At 39.9% G+C, this 23393-nt stretch overlaps 1 protein-coding gene across 7 annotated transcripts in view; it reads left to right on the forward strand.

Moving 5' to 3' along the window:
- The first annotated feature begins 1582 nt into the window (after nucleotides 1-1582).
- ADAMTS6 (ADAM metallopeptidase with thrombospondin type 1 motif 6) overlaps nucleotides 1583-23393 on the forward strand; it is a 155694-nt gene continuing 133883 nt past the window's right edge. For 2 of the 7 annotated variants that reach the window (XR_003532257.1, XM_027671515.1), the window contains exons 1-7: nucleotides 1583-2083; nucleotides 6726-7094; nucleotides 7785-8149; nucleotides 14811-14979; nucleotides 21883-22100; nucleotides 22633-22716; nucleotides 23195-23340. Coding sequence is in view for 6 of the 7 variants with exons in the window: in XM_027671515.1 (XP_027527316.1) it covers nucleotides 6998-7094; nucleotides 7785-8149; nucleotides 14811-14979; nucleotides 21883-22100; nucleotides 22633-22716; nucleotides 23195-23340 (1079 nt within the window). In the remaining variant the exon portion in view is untranslated. Of the gene's footprint in view, nucleotides 2084-3950; nucleotides 4103-4146; nucleotides 4258-4506; nucleotides 4574-6725; nucleotides 7095-7784; nucleotides 8150-8235; nucleotides 8340-14810; nucleotides 14980-21882; nucleotides 22101-22632; nucleotides 22717-23194; nucleotides 23341-23393 lie in introns of those variants that run through there. The other 5 variants (XM_027671520.1, XM_027671516.1, XM_027671519.1 and 2 more) reach the window with 5 other exon arrangements.

Consider the following 23393-nt stretch of genomic DNA (forward strand, 5'->3'; position numbering starts at 1 on the left):
TTGCTGCTCCAGCAGTAACTATGGAATATTAATAAAAAATACTCTTCCCAGCATTAGAAATACCTTTTTTAAATTAAGTACATGTATCCAGACTTACTACCAAAGCGGGAATTGCCCACGCACATACAGGATGAAGAGGAAAAAGGGTGAAACTGTCTCCCCGCATGCCCCGGGACAGCCAAACATCCCCGCACGCCCCGAGCGCTCCCCCCGCTCGCCAACACAGGATGGCGCCCTCGGTATGAGCAATTAACCGGGGGGGGAGCAGGTTGGAGATGTATTTCCTGAATAAAGCGTTTCTCTCTCTGAATGCCCTTATTCCCAAGGAGCACTGGTTTTATAGTCCCGGTTTTCAATGCAATGATATACTCTGCTGCTCCCCGAACCATTGTTAAATTAATTTGCCCAGCAACTGTAAAAGGATCCCACAAGTGTTCACTGTGCTGTCAGAACGAATATGACCAGCTATTTAGAAGGCTGTGCTTATTTTGCTAGAACTACTATTCAAAGAAATTCCACATACTTGTATATAGAATGTAATTCCACTATAGTAGTGCCTCATATTCAAAGGTAATTGTGTAGAGTTTATTTGAAAGTATGAATGCCAGCCAGAGCTGATTCCTCCATGTTACAGGGCACACAGCCAGCCTTTGGTGACCATCAGAGTCCTGCGGGATGTTTGACTCTGCAGGCTAATCCTGCTCTTTCGATACTCGGAGAAGTCCCGGAGTGGCTGTGTTCTTGGACCTTTCCTTGCAATCACTCCCCAGCCCAGCCAGCTATTGTAAATTCACCAGAAGGTGCAATTACACCTACTACCTCCGGCTGGGGAGGAAAACGCGTGCCCGCCCCATTTGGGAAATACAGTTAGCAGAAGCTTGAAACCTTAGAACCCAGGTTCAGGAATAATTCAGGTATTTTTTTTATTTTTCTCTTTCTTCGGCTATCGCAAATTAACTTGGCGGTTAAGAGGGCAGGTGTCGAGTTCAAAAACACCCCCTCTGTGTGTCCCTGTCCCCGGCACCGCTGGCTTGGCGAAGCAGAGGCGATCCCGCAGGCCGCCCCTGCCAAGCCCACCCTCCTGTCCTGCCGCACGGGGTAGCGATGCCCCGACCCCCGCCCGATTCCCCGCCGTCGATGAAAGAGAAAGCGCGATGCGCGCCCGGTGGGACCATCGGCCCCGGCTGCCGCTGGCGGCGCGGACTTCCGACACCGCCTCCGCTCCGCTGGACATGGTGTTTAGGAGTCCTCCTTCCATAATGCCCGTTGCGGCGCGCTGGACGGGCAGGGGTATGGATGGCAGCAGGGGGCCACCACATCCTGCCGCCCACCGGTGGCACCCTTAGCCGGCGCCTGCCGCCGGCACCCTGGGCCGGCCGGCAGTACCGCGGCGGCGGCTCCCCCGGGAGGGCCGGTCTATCCTCCCCACAGGCAGCCCCAGGCGAGGGTCCCGCCGCCCCCGCCCTCGCCGCCACGTGACGGACGCGCATGCGCGGCGCCCCGGCCCGGCACATCTGCAGGCTGACGTCAGCGGGCCCCGCTCCGTCCCCGCGAGGCGGCCAAGGCCCCGCCGCCCGAGGCTCCCCTGCCGTCGCTTGGCCCGGCGCCGGCTGCGAAAGCGTTGCGGCTACTCCATCCAAACTCCGCTGAGTCCTTCCTGCTCTGCCTTCCCTCTTCTACCCCCTCCTCCTCTCTCCCCTCTCTCTGTCTCTCGCCCCCCCTTCTCCCCCCAACTCAGATAATATTCACATGGTATTTTGCACAGAGGAGGCTGCTCAAGAGGAGGGCACCCACCCCCACCCCAATATAAGCCTGTTTTTCCCTCCTTCCTCCCCCCTCTTTTTGTTGGAAAGACAAAATGTGCAGAGTGATAGCTTGGGTGAATTGATGGCATCCTTGCTGCCAAGCCAGCCCGTTTTCTAAAATCCCCTTTTAGGAAGGCTAGAGAATTTTATTCTGTTGGAGAATATAACCCTGATGGTTGCTTGCACAGAGGGGAAAAGCAGAGAGGAATACGGGAATCGTCCTGTGCAATCTCTAATCTCTGAAACTTACTTTATATCAGAAATTGAAGATGAAAACGGTAAGGAAGATTTCACGCTATTCAATGAAACTTTTTGCTTTTTTTGTGTCCCGAATAATGGTGCGTCCAGGGCTTTGGGGAGCAGGGAGAGGTTTGTATTGCATTAGGCGAAGTGCATTTGAAGTAATTTCGGAAAGAAACTTTAAGGATGGGGGAAGGGGATGCCAGGATTTTTCAACCGATAAGAGACGTGATTGATGAAGTACGATTTCGAATAGTGCACTTTTTTTTTTTTAGATTTTTTAAAATACTTTTAGCTGTAAGTCGTTGGTAGAGGGAGGAAAGGAAAAACTATCAAAACAAAACCAACAGATGAAAACCAAAGCAGCCCCCAAACCCCAGCGACAACCCAGGGCTATTCCGGATTGCTGCGGAGCTGAGGAAGCCCCGCTCCCGGCCGTGCCGCGGTCAGACAAGTGCACACTTTGTGTCGGGGCTCGGAGGGTCGGCGCGGCCGCCGTCACGCAGCCGATGCTGGCAGGGATGTCGGGCTTTCGCCGGTCTCATCAGGAAGATGGAAGCGTGTGGTTTTGATTTACTTCGAGCCGCCTGGGATTTGCCAGACTCTTAACCCTGCGCGCTCATGTTTGTTGGTGTGTGTCTGTCTCTGCAGTGGCCCGGGGTTCAAAGGGACTTTGTTTGGTGGGAGGAGGTAAGTGAGCTCTTGCTCCTCGGTGATGTGTGTGCGGATTTTGTCTTCGCTATTTTCTTTCATTTTTGTACAAGAGAGAAGGGAGAGGAAGAGGGAGAGAAAGAGAGAGTCAGACTCTTGTTTTTATTTGGGCTGCCGGTGCAACGCTTTTGGGCCAAACGCCAAGTGTCTGGGTCACACGCGTTTTATCCAAATAGATTCAGCGCTGCTGTCTGGAAGTGGACTGCTGAAAGTTAACTTTAGGATCAGCTCCACCACAGCAACCAGACTCTACCCTTCAGCCTCTCTAGAGAGGAAGGCTCTTCTTTTATTTCCTTCTGAATTTTTGAGGGATGTGTGTCTGGTGATCTCCAACTTGCTTCAGTACTAGTTTTTTTAACTCTGTGCAGAAATGTACAGATAATGTGCGCGTGTAATGGGCTGTTTGTGTAGCCATGTATTTTTCTAGCCTGTTGACTTTTTTGGGGTGGGGGGCGGGAGGTGGGTTTTTTTTGCAAGATGCAGTGACAGCTGCTCCTTTGGCACGGCCGGCGGGGGGCCGTGGGGCAGGCGGGGGCGGAGGGCTCATAGGGCGACAGCCCCCTCGTAACACCGGGCCCGCACGGCAGTAATTTTACCCTTCACGGCTCGGCTTCTGGTCATTTCCCGGGGAGGACGGATCCGTCCTTTCCCTTTGTACGTGTCTCTCTCCCCGCTGACCCCCCGCCTCCCGTTCCTTTTCACCGAGCTCCTCCCGGCGCAGTCTGGACGCCGCAGTTTTCGCCTGGGGAAACTCCCGGGGGCACGGCTAATCCCTGGCTCTTTGAAACCCTTCCACGCTGTTCACGGCCAGCCCCGATACCTGTAATTGAATTTGTGTGATTGATGCCCGTCCCCCGCCCCGTTCCCTCCCGCCGCCCTCCCCATTTCCTTAGCAACCACTCGTACAGCCGGCGCGGGCGGCCACCCCTACCCGTGCCTCACCGCGGCGCTCCCGCCGACCGCCCGGCCCGGCCGGGGAGGGCGGGAAGGTGGCGGAGGCTGAGCAGCCGGGAGCGGGAGCGTGAGGGACAACCCCCTGTCCTGCCCGCCTGAGGTCTGTTTCGCCTCCACGCATTTATCGCTCTCGCCGACCCCGCCCTGAGACGTAACCCCCGTCTGGGCTCTGTGATCCGATGGTGCGGTGTCGTGTCTTTTCTTGGCCTCCTCGACGCTGCCATCGCCAAAGCGCGCCGGAGCCTGGCAGTTGTGTGGTGGACGCCCCTGATGTGGCGGTGCTCTTGGGACAGCGGTGTCGGATGCTTCCCTGCCCTAAAACTTGAGCTACCTTTAACTTAAGAGGTGCCTTGGGCAACCAAGGCACCTTTGCTTAGAAGGAAGCTCCCAAGGTGACTGTTCTGAGCAGTTTGGCTAGTCACCTCCTCATAGTCTGCTTTATCACATAATCAGTTAGGTTGCAAAATATCTCTCAGATCATGGACTGCAACCTATGACCAACACCACCATGTCCACTAGACCATGGCACCAAGTGTCACTTCTTTTTGTAAGCTTAGTGTTGACCAAATTTTGCATCTTGACAACAATCTACAATGGAATGCTGAATATATGCTGCCAAGGAGGATGGAAAGAAAAAAGGGTATAGAGGGCGGACGCTTTGAGGTTCCTACCAAATGTCATACTGAAAGCACTGTATCTTGGAGTTACCTGAGTGCTTTATGCTTCACATCTATTACTACTCTATAGTTCAGAGCATTAATATGACTATGTGTGGTGTGCTTGTATCAATGGTTAAGTTGGCAATAAATACATTTGAAGAAGAAGTAAAAAAATTCTGCTGAAACTTCCAGAAAGCTTAATGTGTAAGGAGATTGGTCTTGAGTGAAGCTTGAAATGATGGAGACCTCTTCAGAGACCCCTGCAAGAACAGTAGACATGAGTGACTATTGGACACTGTTGACCAACATGTGTTTATAGCCTATCATGTGGGCCTTTGGTGTCTAAATAATGGGCACTCTAATTTATGTCCAGTATTTTGAGCTGCCTTACTCCTTAGGTACTGCAGTTCCAGGAGATCTTAGTGTTAGGATAACAGCCTAACAGGCTGAACATGAGCTCTCTGTTAGGATATTTTGGCTAAGTAAAACTTGTAAGGCAACATTACCTCTATATATGGCAATGCCGAGCCGTTACTGGACTACAGTGTCCAGTTCTGGTGTCTGTGGATGAAAAGGGATGTTGATTAATTGGAAGGGATTCAGAGAAAAACTGCAGAAGTATTCAGACATCTGGAAACTGGATTATACAGAGTGAGATAAACCAAATAGGTTGAGTTGCTTATCAGAAAGTGTCAAGAGGTGCTTGTATCAGATTATAACTGTGTATACAAGGAGAAGGAAAGCAGCTCATTAGCAGACAGGGATAAAGCAAGATTCAGTGACAGGAATTTGAAATTGTACATTCTCAGATTAGAAGTAAGGCACATTATTTACTGTACTAATGTAGGTGAAGAGTCTGGGGTTAATTATGTATCTTCAAAACTTGTAAAAATTTTAGTTAGCTAAATATTAGCTAAGAAATAAATGTTCTACATGGCAATGTAGACATAGTTTTTTTATTAATGTTCTTTGAAGTCTTGCCCCATGTGAATGACATCACTAAATCCTTATGGTTCCCTAGAAAAGAAATAACAGAAAGGACAAAGTATGTTTGCAAAGTGTATTTTATTCTCTTTATAAACCTGATTAAATCCTGTATGGTGTCTTGAAATATATTTGAGAAGGTAGATATTGGTCAAATTAACCTCATTTATATGTTAGTAATTAGGTGTCTTTCAGATTGGCTAAGAAGTTTTCCAGTATTCATTGTAATGTTGATAAATAGGATTTGGGTGATGTTGATTTTTTTTTGTGGAGTTTATGTGCTACAGCTCTTTATAAAACCTTTGCAAATAATCCACTAGCTGTAGCTGTATTACCTGTCTGAATGAACGTTGTAAATCATTCCCAGAATTTTAGAAAGGCAAATTTGTCTGGTGCATGGGTAAGTGGCTCTGTATGCTTTTGTAAAATGGTTTTTAAACAGGCTTCCCTTCTTAGGTGTTCTGTTTCTCCATTGTCTGGCTCAGCAGAGTTTGCCCTGTGCATAGGTGTGCTGCAAATGCTTAAGTGGACTGATGAGTACCAGCTGACACAACACATGGTTTGGTATCCTATGATACTGGACTGTTAGCTGAATGCATGGATCTTCTGTTTAATCCTTGGCTGCAGCTGGAGCTGTTTTTAACTATTGTTGCAATAGTGTTTTACATGCAAAAAAAAAAAAAGGAAAAAAGAAAAAAGGCAGGTAATGTGTTATTTGCTTAGCCTTGTGACCTGTAAAACCAAGGTAAAAATATATTCTACTTCATCAAACTGTACTTAAGATCTAGACAAAGCATTTTTGACAAATATTTGAAAAATTAGAATGTGTATAGTGAATACTTTCAGATACTGAATTTTTTTCTTTAATAGTCTATTATGCAGCATTCCCATTTAAGTGAGTGAGAATCCTGCCTGCATAAGCAGAACCCTGACCCAAATAATAAGAAAATACATGCTGCAGGAAGATCAGATAACTGTACTCTGGATTCTTTCCTGTGTCTTCCTTTATCTACCAGTATATTGGGACCTGTTATTAGCCGCTGAAATCTATGAGTGCACAGCATTTATTATAGATGGAAGAAGTCTGAAGAAAGTATATAGGCAACAAGAAACATTAAATAGGTGTAAGAATTCATAAAAGTAACATGAAGTTGATAAGTGTATCGTAGGCTGTATGGATCTGCTGTTCAATGAACTAATGGTACTTCATTTTTTTGGTAAGATTGTGGTATGGGACCATAAAATTGATACTGGGTGAACATTATTTCAAAATGTTGCCTTGTGTAGTTCACTCTGATGGTTTAGTGTCTTGCAGCATAGATCTGTTTTAGCAGAAAGAATTTGCTTTGACTCATTTTCTTTTGTTTTTCAGGAAAAGAAACGGAGCAAAATCAGTAACTATCCAGTCTAACATCTTACCCATATCTTAAGGAAACTTACAAATACTTATTTTGACTTGAGAAAATGACTGCAGATATAGAAGAAAGTACCTATCAAAAGGTGGAACATCCTATAGTTAATTTGGAAGTAGTATAAAATATTTATACCTGTTATGGTGCAGTTCTGGAGTGGAGTTAACTCTATAGCACACAGGTAGCTCTCCAAAGAGAAAGAAATAAGACAAGCTTTCTATTTTTCTAAATTATGGAAATTTTTGGGAAGACGTGGACATGGATTTTGAGCCTAGTCATGGTTTCATCGGAATTTCACAGTGACAGCAGGCTTTCATACAGTTCCCAAGGTAGGGGTCCGATCTCTGTAGCTAGCAGGAAGCATCTGCTTTTGCATTGTATTTGTGTAGTATTTTCTAAACCATATTTATGTAATTCATGATATCATATGGGCTCTGCTCTCAGTTTTTTCATGGTTCATTGTCATGCAGATTAAATTTCCTTCTAATTTCTTTCTGTCTACTTTTCAACCTAGGAAAGCCTTGCAGATTAAATCTAGTAAAATGTTGTACTTGATAACAGTTGAGAGACTTGCCATGATAACATTAACATGTTTTTAGGCTAGGAAGTAAGAATCTAATCTTGTTTTTACATTATAATACTTTTCCTTAATACTGTTTATATTCTTGCAAGTGTCACTGGGAAAAATATGTCCTTTTTAAGTTAGAATTTAGCCCCAAATGTTACATATTTTTGATAAATAGAAAAAGATATGTATTGAAATCATTTGTAATTCCAGTGATGATCAAATTATAGGAAACCAAACATGTTTTCTTGACTTACAAAGAAAGAAAACAATGTTTTATTTTATTTAGTAAAATGCTACATTGTGCATTTACCTGAAAATTACTTTTGTTAATGAGAGTGATGAAGTTTACCCAAATATGGTTTATGTTTATGTTACTACTTGTTGTTTCCTGTTATATTTTCTCTTCTATGGCCACTCTCTGGACTGTCTTACCTTATGGTTGATTACAAAGAGGAATTCCTGTCTTACCTTGAACACTACCAACTAACAATCCCAATAAGGGTTGATCAAAATGGAGCCTTCCTCAGCTTTACTGTGAAAAATGCTAAACCTTCAAGAAGGAGGAGGAGCACAGACCCTTATGTCCAAGAACTGGCAGCATCTAAATTATTTTTTAAACTTTCTGCTTATGGCAGGCACTTTCATTTAAACTTGACTCTCAACACAGATTTGGTGTCCAGACATTTTACAGTAGAGTACTGGGGGAAAGATGGACCGCAATGGAAGCATGATTTCTTAGACCACTGTCATTACACAGGATATTTGCAAGACCAGCTCAGTACAACTAAAGTGGCCCTAAGTAACTGCAATGGTCTGGTAAGTCTGTTTTACTTGTTTTAGTGTAATAGGGTGCTTGTCCCTTTTAAATTACAGAAGAAGAATTTAATTGGCGTATCTTTCAGTTTTTTGAGTCCCTGTAGGAAGCAAGCAGACAGGAAGGTGCAGAAAACCCTAAAACCTGATCTAGGTCCTGGGGAAAAATAGTCATCAGTTTTTCAAGCTTATTGTAAGTACTAAGACCCAATCCTGCAGTCATTTAGCAGGCAGCCTGTTCAGTGTTTACAGTATCTGCTCTAGGGCTGCAAGATTAGGTCTGTGCTGAGATCTTTACAGGTTATAAAAGCCTTGCAAGTTCAAGGGGTGGGGAGGAGGAAGCAGTGGATCCTCCAGGATGCTGAATCTCTACAGAGAGACATTGATGGAACTGAACACCCTCTTATCTTTGAGAATTTGGGTTTAGAAACTGTGAGTAAATAACAGAAGAGGAATTTAGTGATGTAGAAGTCATCATTGTTAAAAATTCAAAGCATGATGAGAAAAATTATCTTTAGCAGATACCAGCATCAGAAAGTAATTATTTAACTTTTTTTTTCCAGAAAGATTTTGTTTGCAAATTTTAAACTTCTGCATTTAACAATAGTTTTAGAAATTCTTATCTCATTTATTCTCATCTCTTCTTTTAGTGGTGACTTTTTGATCACATGACAATAGGACCTACATGGGAAAAAAATTAGAAAACAAATGCAGAAAAAGTAAAAAAGTAGACAATTGAGTAACACTACTAAAATAGAAGAACATGATTATGAAATACTAAATCAAGAGCCAGTGTTTTCTGTAGTAAAAATATATGTATATATTATGGTTACTCATTGTGGTTTTTATTATAGTAGAATGCTGGTCAATCTTCTTCTAGGAATAGGCAGATCTAACTAATGGCTAGGGGAAAAAATGATTACACAGACTTGCTAAACTAATTCCTATTTGTCCTTCAAAGTGCTATTGAATAATGCCTCTTGGGATGTTATTTTCAAACAAAAGCTAGCTGCTTCAGACCTAGATAGGTTGCATTACACGCAGCTACTTTTGGTATCACTCATACAGTCTAGTTTAATATTTTGGAGAACTCTTGAGGAAAAATAATTTAATGGGGATTTCCAGGGCTAAGTGAACACTTTCAAAGAAACGTAGTTAAAATGTTGTCCCATTGAGTGTGGTATCACAGTTTGGTTGATGCAGACTTGTAGTGGATAGGTCTGAATTTAGTACAGTTTTCACTTTGGTTGCAGTTGCTATCTAATAACTTCTTTTTCCGATGGCAGTTATTTAAGCTCTTTGACTAATATACTCGATCTTTGCTTTTGAGTTCTTTTCAGCTAAAAATACTATAGAGACCAAATCTCTTCTTTCAGGACTCATTTCTTTAACACAGGCTGCATGCCTTTTTATCTCTAGGGTTTCTGCTACTTGATGCACAGACTGGTTGGCCCTCTTGGAGCCTGCAGTAAGTGTCATGGTGATCCCATTTCAGTTCCTCTTTGACCTTGGCTAAGGGAGTGAGCCAAGAATGCCTGCCCTTGGCTTAGCTGACTCGTTTTCCTTTCATGTTAGGAAAACAGGAGTGGGATGAAGCAAAAAAAAAAGTCCGTGTTTTCCTGTCTTTGCCCATCTCTTGCTCCTCATGGCACTTCTTTTCTTCAAAGAAGCGTGGAAGATGTTATGGTGAAGAAGAATCTTTTCTTTTGTTTCTTCTGTGCCCTACACCCTGAGGTGACATTTAGGATTCCCACTGCTGCATGTTTTCCCTTTGTCCTCAGCCTAGCTGTTTTGCTGGAGTGAAGCTGCCTGTGGTTCTAGGTGTCAGTATGTTAACTTAGTATCTGTAAGGTAACTTTAGTGTAGAGCGTTTCCCAGTTAAATCATCATCTTCAATGATTGTGGTTGTCATCAGCTCTTATATGTGTCTTTTGGGTGTTAAGGCAGCCTCAATCCTATCTCTAGACACATCGTGACTGGCACTCAAGTTCTCTGAGGTCATGTCTCTTTACCTGTGACTGCAAGTATCAAATGTCCATTGCATCTCCTGGGAAGGCCTGGTCACAAGTGTGTGAGACTCCTGTCATAGTGCAGAAGCGGCAGCAGGGGTGACATATGGACCTTTCTCAGAGAGGCTGGAATCCTGCAGAGGGATACAACAGTAGGCTTGACTTAGTATCGTCATCTGCTGTACAGAAACTCATCCAGTGTTGCCAGGGTCTTCCAGAGCACTGTCTCTGGGAGTTACCACTTCATTCAGATAAATCCATCACAGTTATTTTTAAATGATGATTCCTACTGACAAATGTTTCGTTATGCATCTGCTGATAAGAACATGTTTCATAAAGCAATTGGCAGTGAATATTGAAGACAATATTACTTGTTTTAGAATTATTGATAGTTCAGAATGTGTCATGCTTAAGGCATTTGTCATATTTTCTAGTTTGATTTTTGTTCTCTAAGTCACTGCCAGTCATATTCTAATAGTCCTTGATTAACATCTGTATCAAAGCCAGTCATTTTAATTTTAAAGCAGGTAGTGATTTTTAACAGTGAGTGTTGCTCACAAGCAAAATGTATGCATTACATTTACTCTAGTTGTTCTCTTGAGCTTCACTATTGACAAATAGGTCGAGTTTCTTCCCCTTATTGAATATTTCGAGTTTCTCTGTTTAGTTATGCAGAGTGGTCATGTGAGAACATGATTTAATTAACATATATTGTATGACTTCGAAGAACACTTGTATTTGGTAAGTGTAAGGAGGGCTTTCAGTTTCATTATAATAAAAGTGACAAGCAATCAGTTCATTTTCCTCTCTTGTTTCTTGTTTCAGCCTCTCTCTCTATATTTCTCATTACCAAGTGCCCCAGAATTACAGGCTGCTACTTACTGAAGTTTCAGTCCAGCAGTTTCCATCTGCTGTTGCCTGATTATGCTATAAATGGTTCTGAAGTTGTGAGGAAAGCTCTATAATCCAGTGAGCAATCATATGAGGAAATTGAAGGTTTTGTCTGGCAGGCTTGCTGGCCTTCCAAACTCATATTTACTGTAGTGAATGCTACATTTATGGATGGATTGAAGGTTTGGCCGTATCATAAAAGAGCCTGCAACGACCAGCATTTTAGGGCCTTTGAATGTTGGGTACAAGGCAAAAAGACTGAGGCATCGCCTAAGCTGAGTATGTAATACTGAAGAGAAGAAGTGGTGGTGGACTGGCTAAACAGAGAAGAGCTTTACCTCAAGGGAATGAAGTTTGACTGATTCTGAGAGGAGGAAGGCTCAAAGAAGTTTTGGAGCCTATAGCAGTGGAATTAAGCAAACCCCCAACATTTTTGCATTCTGGCCCACCTTTGTCATCTGCCAGATGTCAAAGCTCTTAACTGAGTGCTCAAACAAGTTTTGCACAGTAGAGAATTTTGTCATTTTGAGCTGAAAAGATCAGTAGTGGGAAATATTTTGAGGCTACTGTGGTCCCAAGTAAATGTTTAATGTAGAAGGTCCAATATTTCCATGGCATGCACTGTGTAAAATTTGTGCTGTGAAGCACAGTTCTCTCCATCCAAACAGAAGTGATAAAGAAAGCACAGGTAGGCAACTGTGACTTAAAAGCATGATCTTACTAGGTTAAAGGAGGAACTGTTTTGCTGGAAGACTTAATGATTGTTTCATGTATTCTGAAATACATATATGTTTAAATTATTTATATTTTTCTTGAGTTAGCTCATTTGAAAGCTGTTTTTACTCTAAAGAAGGCATCTATTTATATATATTATAAATTGTGTATACTATGATATTTTTGAGTTTTATGTAAAATAATACCTAATTTATAAAATAATTTATTAATATCAAAAATTGTATTAAAAAGGATTTGGTGTCTCTAGGGCTATCTTTGATACTCATATGTTTTTGCAGTATAGCCTTAGTATTCAGAAAATTAAATACAAGCTGTCCCTGTCCTGGTTTGTCTTGTTAGATTCTGTGATGTGCTGTCTCAGGCCAGATCACTACTGTTTTCATCTTTGAGAAAACAGTAAGCAAATGCAATCTTTTTCCTTAGTCATAAAACCACACTGAAGTGTATAGCCAGCTGTTGACATGCTGAACAACACTGACACGTTTTCAGCAGTTTCTATTACTGCTGCTTTATGTTAAAAATGGATATGCTTTTAAAGTCTAGCAAGGTTCAAGGCATGGAAAAATTGTGAAACAGTGGTACTGTTGTGGAGAAGGCATGCGCTTACTTGTCCTCCATAATTCGGTTTCTTCTGCAACTGGTGGACCTCCCCCATCTGAAGGAGGTTAAGGCCCCTACTGGACAGCCTGACAAAAAAAGATTCTTTTTCACAAATTAGGGAACTCCATGTGAATCCATGTGGATTCACAGATTTGTCTGAGCGTGTCAAACTGCTGGAACCAGACCTTATATGTATTAGCAAGAGTTGGCACTCTGTAGTGGTATTGGATAACACAGGACCTCAAACAATCTGTTTTAGATAATAATCTTGGGAATGTTCCTTGTAGTAACCTACTTGATGCGTTCAGCTTGTTTCTTAAATTCATGGTATTTTGTCAAAAACCCTTCTGGTCATTCTTATGTCTTAATGATATTTCTGATGCTTTGGAGCAGAAGTTTAATTTATGAACTGTTTAAATACAGTAGCAAAACAAAAAAAGAAAATTAAATTAATTCATTTTAATGCTTTAAAAGGGCATTATTTCTATCTCCTTTTACAACAGAAATTTTGTTTTGCTGAAATAGTAGATTATAAGCCAAAACGGGTTTAGAATGTTGTTTTGGATATATATGTATAATTACCACTATTTATTAATCAGGCTGGATGGTACCTCTGTCTCCTCCAGCTTGGCATGAAGTGGAGAGCCTCATGGTGTTGGCCAGAACCACTCTGTGGGACTCTCTTCCTGTGGGGATATAATATCAGAGTTTATAATGGCTCAGAATTCACTTGAACTCAGATGTCTGACATCCAGACTGGATGCAGTCCAGACCATCAAGGTTCTTTCTGTACATCTGGCAAACCCAGTTACAATTTGGTTTATATTTTCAATACTATTTAAGCAGCAGTATACCAGTAAATGATTGATTTTCTAATAAATTCTTAGACTCCAAGTAACAAGAAGACATTGTGAAAGGAATTTCATACTGGCATCTTCCAGGTGAATATAGAGCCTGATGTTACCTTTTTGAGTCAAAAATTGAGTTCGTAATGAAAAATACCACTGAAGATTAACACTTTTTGTTACAGTGGCAATGTAAGGAATGTGTAATTGGAATCTGCAGTCTGTTCATACATATATTTTCACAATTTATAATACAGCTCTATTTGGAAAACACTTCTTTGTGATGTGTTACACAGGATTTTTTATTTTGTAAATTTTACGTTGTTACTTGTTTCAGGAGTGAAGAACGGCAGGCATTTGATAATGTACTCAACAGTAATAGGGCAAGAGCTTTGACCAAGAGTACAAAGGCAAGCTCTGATCTTAGAAAACAACTTTATGTTATATTTAGAGTAGATATGGAGCAAGTGGTCTTATGGCTGATCGTAGAGGTTTAAAAAAAGACTCATGAGAAGTACTTGCTTTACAGATCAAAGGTGTGGTAGAAATTTGTGATTCATCAGGTCAGGATATGAACGCAGAAGTTCCTGCTCCCAGGTTTCTATCGGAAGAATAGCTCTTTCTCCCTCTGTAGAAAGTTAATGCACTCAGAATTTTCTACATACAGGTATCAAAATTTTTTATTTAGCAGATATGGATGTAGAACTCTGTCAGGGCTTATTCCCCAATAATTCTATATCCAAAAGGATCCAAAACCTGGATTTTCTGCTAAAGTTCAATTTTAATTGCTGAAGGTTCAGGAAATTGCATAGTTGGCCTGAAATCTCCCCTTTCTTCCATAAACCACTTCCTGTTTGGAAGAAGCCGAGTTCACAAATGTGAAAGTTATGGGAAGAGAATATCTACTATTCTGCACTACAGTATGAGGCAAAACTGTTCATTTGTTACAGGGAATGAGGTCTAGTGCACAGTCTGTAACAACTGTTATATGCTAGATTTGTGGCAAGACCTTTTAAGGAATAAATGCTTTGTAGATAGTGTATCATAATATAAACAATTTGACTTTTATTAACTAGCTCAGTTTTTGGATTAAGCATTTAGATGTGGAATAGTGAATGGTTTCTTTGAATATGTGTTCTGAAATTAATCCTTCATGGTGTTTGTCTTTGATGGAGTGTTTGGCCTTAAGCATCTAGCAGTGTGGCATCATAGAGGGATATTGGTGTTGCCATTAGAGCAATGCAGTTTTGGCTTGATGTGGATATGAATCTTGCAGTTTTGGAACATCTCTGTAAAAAGATTATTTGTCATATATTGAGAATGTTTCTTGCTTTCTTACTACTTCTAAAAAAAAAAAAGTGAAAGAAGGCCAGCAATATGACAGTGATAATTTTTTTTTCTCATTGCATTGTTTATAGGCACCACACTAAAATCAGCGGAGGAGAGCTGGCTTATGCACTATTTTAGGTGTTGGCTTCTAGCTGTGGATTTCTTAACAGAGAATGTTTTTTAAAAAGTTAAGCTTTTTATATGGCCTTTATATTGTCTTTTGTAAGTTTTTATTTTCTTATTTTCTTCTTTAAGCATGGAGTCATTGCTACAGAAGATGACGAGTATTTTATTGAGCCTTTAAGGAATATAACAGAAGATTCTAGTAACTATAGTTACGAGAACGGTCATCCTCATGTTATATACAAAAAGTCTACTATGCACCAGCAACACTTCTATGATCACAGGCACTGTGGAGTCTCAGGTAAAGCAGTATGAGTGTCATTCCTTTTAAAATATTATAACTTTAGATGTATTTTAGCATCTTGCATGGTTCACGTTAAAGACACGGTGGAGAATGTAGCAGTGGGAGTCCTTCTTTTGGGTTATGTAATGTGTCTCGTTGAAAAGTAGTTTTGGTTTGGTTTTTTTTCAGATTCAGATCGAGAATATATTGTCTTTCAAAAACGGAGGCAGTGGGAGTAAGTCTTGTTTTATGCCTGTGTTGTGTAGTGGTAGTAATGAGCACAGGCTTTCTCAAAATGTGCTATAAATGTACTTGATTCCCCAAATGGAAATCATTATTGAGTGACTGAGTATTACAGCTCAATGTTTAGTAAGTGTTCCATCTTATTTGAAGAAACTTGGTGTGCAATAAATGTGTTAGTATTACGATTAGCAATACATTTGGAGCTGACTCCACATCTTTCTTGTTTACAGTTGTTTATGGTGTTTTGGTACTGTTTATTTGGTTCAGTGGGTCAGTGGTCAAATATGTGATTTACATGCGCCTTATGGAAGGATTATATAGTTTTAATGGAGAGATATTTTCTTTGTAAAGTAGTTGTTACTTCTACAGATACACTTTTGAAGTACTCTGATGTGATTTTCATTTGCTTAAACTGAAGCTGAAAACTAACTTCTTGAAGACAGCATGGAGTAAATCTGACAAGTTATTTTAAAGCACAAAAGTAATGGGTTTTTAACATACTACAAAAATGTTCTAACTTTGCATTTGTTTATATTTCAGTAATAGCTTGTTCTTAAGAGTTCAGTCCTGAACGGTTGTATTTCATGAGAATCAGTGCACAGGGCAGGTGGACAAGTACTAATCTTAAAATGATATCACTGTTCATTGATATAACTTTTTCAGCTTCTTCTGGAGTTTAGAATGTTTACTGGCACCAGCTGACTAAGCTTGCAGTACAGATTGTCTGCAAACCCCCATTCTTGGGAGACAGTTTTTTCTGAGGGTTTCAGTTAAATGTGTTTATGGAACGTCAGACTTCATGTATGTAACTTCTGTTTTAGTTTGGAAGCATTATTCAGTCTGCATGCTTCTCATACTACAAAACCAGTCTCTTAACTGTTACTGCCTGCTAACTGATTGTAAAATAAGGGCACTAATATATGTTCATTTTGTAGGGAGAACTATCACTTAAGCCTCTTGAAGTAAGTGGATGGATTCCGAAATACAGGAAGATGCAATTTTTACCATTATTATATCCCTTGAAAAAGAAAGAATGTTGGCCTCTGCCAGATCTTACCTTCTAGACTAATGCTTAGATGTCATTCTCCTTCAAGTCATGAAGCAGTAGCTGCTAGTTTTGTCAGGTTGTATTTAGATATTTCTGGTGTTATCTGTCACATGGATCATAGGTTGATCAGAACTCTGCATCTTGCATACATTTTTTATAAACCTTGGTGTAATATTCAGCCTTTATTCCTTTATATATTTGATGATGCTTTTGTTCTTGGATGCTCCTGTGCACTTCATGATCTTTTGTGTCCCAAAGTCCTTAATTACTGGAATACTAAAGCACTGCTTTTTACGAGCCTAACATGATGCTCATTCATCTCAGGTTCTGCTTTTCCTGTTGTTCTATATACTATTTCTACTTCATGAAAATGTCTAAAAAAATTTGCTCTCCTCCAAGACTGCAAGGTCTTACTTTTCCAGATGACATGTTTTACCTTCATGGGTACCAAAACCTTTTAAACTTATTTTTTGAGCACTGCCAAAGCTCAACTGGAGTTGAAGCTGTGGGGGACAATAAAAAGTTTTTTCGAATATATTAATGGGAGTCGGCAGAATAGAAATATCACCAGCCCGTTACAGGATGAGGATGGTCATTTCACAAACAGGGACAGACACAAGGCAGAGGTGTTTAATGCTTTCTTTGCCTCTGTCTTCAACATGGATGATGGACCAAGGGGGTCTCAGTGTCCTGAGCTGGAGGACCACGACTGTGAGAATGATCAACTTGCAATCAATCCTGAAATTGTGCGGGACCTGCTGCTCCAGCTGGATCCCTACAAATCTATGTGGCCTCATGGGATGGTTGTTCCAATTTTCAAGAAGGGCAAGAAGGATGACCCTGGAAACTACAGGCCTCTCAGTCTCACTTCACTGCCTGGTAAAGTTATGGAAAACATTATTCTGGGAAGTATCTAAAAACACCTGAAAGACAATACAGTCATTGGTCACAGCCAGCATGAGAGGAAAATCCTGCTTATCAAACCATTTACGACAAGGTAACCCAGCTAGTTCATCAGGAGAAGCCAGTTGATATAATCTTTTTGAATTTCAGTAAAGCTTTTGATATTGTCTCTCACAGGATCCTTCTGGACAAGATGTCCAGCACACAGCTGGATAAACACATCATGTGGTAGGTGAGCAGTTGGCTCACAGGTCGAGCACAGAGGGTAATAGGGAATGGGTTGACATCAGACTGCTGACCTGTCACTAGTGGGGTTCCACAAGGTTCCATCTTAGGCCCTGTCCTCTTCAAAATCTTCATAAATGACTTGGACACAGGACTGGAAAGGATACTAAGCAAGTTTGCAGGTGACCAAAAACTGGGAGGAGCTGTTGACTGCCTCGAATGCAGGGAGGCCCTGCAGAGAGACTACAACAAATCAGGGGACTGGGCAATCAACAACTCTATGAAGTTCAACAAGGGAAAGTGCTGAATTCTGCACCTGGGATGGGGCAAACCCAGATGTTCCTACACAGATTGGGGAACTAGATGCTGGAAAGCAGTGCCACAGAAAGGGACTTGGCGGTCCTGGTTGACAGCAAGTTGAATGTGAGTCAGCAGTGCCCTGGCAGCCAGGAGGGCCAACCGTGTCCAGGGGGCATCAGGCAAAGCATCGCCAGTGAGTCAAGGGAGGGGATTGTCCCGCCCTGCTCTGCTCTGGGGCTGCCTCACCTTGAATATTGTGGCAGTTTTGGGCTGCAGAAAATAGAAACATATGAAGCTGTTAGAGAGCGTCCAAAGGAGAGCAACGAAGATGGTGAAGGGCTTTGAGGGGCAACCTTATGGGGAGCAGCTGAGGTCACTTGGTGTGTTCAACCTGGAGGAGACTGAGGGAGACCTCATTGCATCTACAGCGTCCTCATGAGGGGAAGAAGAGGGACAGATGTTTATCTCTTCTCTCTGGTGACCAGTTACAAGACCCAAGGGAATGGTCTGAAGGTTTAGGTTGGATATTAGAAAGAGTCCTTCACCCAGAGGGTTGCTGGGCACTGGAACAGGCTCCCCAGGGAAGTGGTCACTGCACCAAGCCTGACAGACTTCAAGAAGTGTTTGGATGATACTCTGAGGCACCTGATGTGACTCTTGGGACTGTCCTGTGCAGGTCTAAGAGTTGGATTTGATGATCCTTGTGAGTTCCTTGCAATTCTGTGATTCTGTTGCAGCTTTATCCTAGAGGGACATGGCATCCAAAGCATCCCCAAATATCTAAAAACTAAAATAGCTAAAAACTAAAATCCAGTATTAATTTTCAGTTTTCCAGCTTTCACACCCTAGGATTAAAACCAGGTATACAGTCATCTTCACTGAATTTGACTGGTTTTGGAACTTTTCAACAGTCCAGTTTTGTGTTTTTAAAAATGCAGTCATAACAAAGCTTTAACTACCTTTTCACAGGATATCATTTATTTTGTCTGGAGACTGATTTTAGGTTTACCTTTAGAACAGTTTTCCCAGTACTGTATTCAGGGAGGAATCTGCTTGAGTAGCTGTGCCACTATTCACTCTGTCAAGTTTCCCCTACTGTAACCTAGACCTAAATTTATTGTGTACCTCTTCTCTTACCAAGAAAGTGATCAGGATTCTGGAATGTTGATAGAGACAAGGGGAGTGTTGTTTCTGACCTTCTTGAGAAAATTTACAGTAACTGATAGAAAGTGGGGTACAGAATTTGGTGAAAGGACGATTGGAATTGGTTGGGATGAATAAGTGATGGACTACTTCATAGTAGATGGTAGCATTACAGAAGCTAGTACAAGAGAAAAATTGGGGAGGCAAGGACATTCAGATAAGAACATGGAATAGATTGTACGTATTGTCACTAGATTAACTGTTTTATTTAAAACAGCTGAAATCATTAAGGCCTTGGTAAGAAGTTGTCCACTGCCAAATTCCAGTTGCTTCAATGGGGTTTGAGACCACTGGATTATCTTGCAGAATGCTGTGTTTGAATAGGATTGAGAAACAACAGGAGTTGACATATGAAAGCTGCAGTGGCAGATTATTTCCAGATAGCTCTATTATATGCTGATTTATGTAGTGGTTACACTCATGCCAGACTCTACAATTAGCATATTCTAAAATTAAGTAAAAGCTTGTTAGATGCGTGAAATAACGGTGCTAAAATATTTAGAAAAAAGCAGCATAATGTTTTGCTTCAAAGTATTGTCATGGTTGCATCCTGCATGAGTAGTTCGCTATTGCATTTTGAGATCTTTTTCTGATTGTACTCTTTCTCTCCACCTTGAACCCCACCCAATATCTTTAGAAGACTGACTTAGGAAAACTTGGGTTACCGTGGTTGTGAACTCCATCTGTATGTGGATTTGGATTTCTTTTAAGTTACAGTTTAAAACCTAATTCCATACTTTTGCACTAATTATTTGGGGGTTAATTACAGTGGTTTTTTCTGGTTTATTTTTGCTTTGTCTGTCCTTTCTATTTTTGCTTTTTTTACTTCCCAGTAACTATGTTTGCTATTAATGAAGTTTAATTTTTTCTTTTTTAACCTACAAATATGGTGGAAAAATTATATAACTTGCCACGTAACTAGTTTTGTTAAATAAATTGTAGGCCTTTATTGTTACATTTTAAGTTTTTGAAGAATTTAGTCAGCATTATTTAGTGCTTTTAGAGTAAAGCAGCATAAGCACTAATAAATCCTGAAGTGCAAGGATTGTTTCCAGCTTTCTTATTACTTTGAGACCAGCTGAAGCCTAAGCTTCTCCTCTGGATAAGCAAATGAGAATTGTTTATTTTCGTGAAGTCTTCTTAGATACTATCAAGATGAGTCCAAAATAATATTTTTTTCTCTGAGAGTTTTCTGCATGAGGTCATTGGTTTTCAAGTGTTTAGAATAGATTTGCATCTTTGAGTGAAAAATTATGAAATAATGTGGAAGCAGTATTGCATTTCTAAAATACTCACACTCCAAGGGCATCAGAAACATCAGCATGTGTTATTAAAAAATAGAGTGAATTTTTAAAAATTTTCATACAGAAGCTGTCAGAGAAAATTCCAGACATTTCTAAGTCACTGCTTAAGTGAGATGAAAATCTTTGATCAATTAAAGCAACTTTTAATTTTCTACAATAAAAGTGAAAAAACAGGAAAAATTTAGTAACCATTCTAGAATCCACAACAGGCTTGAATACTTGGTAAAGTTTTTTTTTAGAATGGATATACCCATTGGAGAATGAGGACAGTTTTGTTATTGACAATTTTTCAACTCTCAGGTTTATTTTCATTTTTTGACTTTTCTAAAAAATGCACATTTTAAAGCCAACACTGTGCCTTCAAAAGTTACGAAACACTTCAACAATGGGAACACTGAAGCTTTGTATTCCTGGTTTTGACCTGAACATACATTCTTTGTGGTGTACTTATTGCTCTTTGAAAATAGTGTGCTTAGTTGAATTGCATAATGAATTGGTTTTTTTGTGGGAGGTACTGGTTCTATCTCAACTCATCCTTAGCTGACCTTGTTTTAGTAGATATAAGGCTGCATCTCAGAATTCGCTCACTTGAGCAATCCTGTTCAGCCAATTTTAAATGTATCGAACTGTTAATGTTCTTGTGCTCCTCTGTAACTAGCAAAAAATTAGATATTTAGATATTAAGGATTTAGATATTTTGAAACCCTACTTAGATAAAACCAGACCAATAATATGCTTTGCTATATTATTATCTCTAATTGGAGATCTCTATTGGCCCTTGTGGAAAAGTGATATTTATTACACACCAATAAAGCCAGTTTTGCAGGTAAGGATGGATTCAAGTTTGTACTGAGGACAGGAATTAAAATTCAAACAAGTTTGTAGAGTTTGTTTTGCTGATAATTACAGCTCTTTGAATTTTTAGTAATCAATCTCTTGCATGCAAGAAATATTTTTTCTATATATTTACCTGAAGGAAAAGCAAGAATCAATATCTTTGAACTAAATATAGTGTTAACACTAATTAGTGTTAAAATTAACTAATTAGTTAATTAATTAACACTAATTGGTGTTAATATAACTACATCAATTATCCCATGCCAGCCCATTTAAAACTTCCCATTATAGTTAATTCACAAGGTAGATAAATCTGATAATCTTCTAAATGGGAAATTGATCTATTTGGCCTTAAAACTGATAGGTGTGTAAGCATAATGGCCTAAAAATGGCAGACTTTCACAGGAGGGAAAAAACCTGTTTTGGTACCTTATCAGCCTGTTTAATTCCTTAGTAAATTTGGTAACTTCTATATTAATGTTGAATTTTTGATTTGTAGTATTTTTTTTCCAAATGTTTAAGCTGTCTTGTACTTATTTTTAAAATTCTGAAGTGTGCTTGTGGTTAATTATAACTAATCTTCAGTATTAAGGTAAATGTGCAGAATCAGACCTGTTAAGAGAAGATTGATAATTTTTCATCCTAGTTCAAGTTAAGGAGAGTTGAGAATATTGAAGCTCAAAGTTGGCTTTCTATTATATAAGTTATTTAAAAACAAAAATTAAAAAAATGTAATTTTTCTTTGCCTCAAGAAAGACTTCAGAACCCTGAAGATGGTAATCTCAACGTAAAGCAGCTGCATTTGAATGAGTTTTTACTAGTGATGCCTCTGAAATGTTTAATTGTTTTGGTTCCTAGAAGACCTCACAAGAAGCGGCAAACCTTGGTGGATGAGTGATGCATCTGCTTTTCGAACTTCACTTCCAGTCAATGACACACTCAGTAGTCACAGTCGACAGAAGAGATCTGTAAGCCTTGAACGGTTTGTGGAAACACTGGTAGTAGCAGACAAAATGATGGTGGGATACCATGGTCGCAAAGACATTGAACACTACATTTTGAGTGTAATGAATATTGTAAGTTTCATCCTTCTCTGTGCTCATATCAATATGCATGTACTGAAGTGATAAAGGACCCGTCAAGTATTTATTTATTTATTGCCATGAATAATGCTTTAATATATGTATTAGCTTGCAGGAATTAATAGTAAAATATTGAAAAATCTTGGCATTACGGGCATTACTTCTTTCTGTCAAGAAGTATGTTGTGATCACTTTTAAATTGTTGTCTTTAATTTTGACTTCAAATTACATTCAGATTATACTGTTCTATTCTGTTTATGTCAACACTCTAAATACTTATTGTGCTGGATGAATTACGGAACAGTTATAACAGGTATAAACAGTTTTGATTGAAAAGTGTGACTCCAGAAGTTCTTTTAACTGAATGTTCATTTTTTGATCAAAAATTAATTCTTATTTAGTGACGATGATAATTGGAATTATGGAATTACATTAAGGGAGGAAATTGGGTTAACTTTTAACCATTTAGGAAGCAAGTAGTGTTTCTTGTCTGACTTTGTGTCTTTTCTTATTTTCTGGAGGTCAGGTTGCCAAACTTTATCGTGATTCCAGTCTAGGAAACGTTGTGAATATTATAGTGACACGTTTGATTGTCCTCACTGAAGATCAGGTAAGAGCTGTTGCACTGAGCTTTATACCTCTGAAGTACAGGTTACATTATTGTGTAATAATTCAGTTATTGCTTGAAGTGGCTGCCTCTGAGTACAAAACCTATCATGTAATTTTCACTGCTTTAAGCAAGATGAAGCAGTTCAAAGGAATATTCCTAGTGTATCATCTCAAAGATATCTTTTTTTACTTCAGGTGAATATTATCACAACTTTGGGGATGTCAGTTTTATTTTTAGATCTGTATTTTGATTTTTTTTTTATTGGCATAACGATTATTAAAGTTGGAGTGGAAAGAATGACAATTCAGTAATATAAAGCTGAACTTGGTCAGATTTTACAGAGATAAAATTTGGCAAGAAGAATTTATTCCTAGAAACCACTGCTTCTAATTATAGTCCCATTTTAGTTTTCAAAAGGCTTAACAACTGACCTTAGTAATTTGTTTGGAACATTTCTGGTATGCATGTTGTATTGCAGCCAAACTTGGAGATAAACCACCATGCAGACAAGTCCCTCGATAGCTTCTGTAAGTGGCAGAAATCCATTCTCTCCCACCAAAGTGATGGAAACACCATTCCAGAAAATGGGATTGCCCACCATGATAATGCGGTTCTTATTACTAGGTATGGTCATTATAAGTATTGTATTTATTTTATTTCTGTAGTTTTCTTGTTCT

The sequence above is a fragment of the Neopelma chrysocephalum genome, unplaced genomic scaffold, assembly GCF_003984885.1.
Source record: "Neopelma chrysocephalum unplaced genomic scaffold, ASM398488v2 Primary Assembly neopelma1_97102, whole genome shotgun sequence".
Lineage (NCBI taxonomy): Eukaryota > Metazoa > Chordata > Aves > Passeriformes > Pipridae > Neopelma > Neopelma chrysocephalum.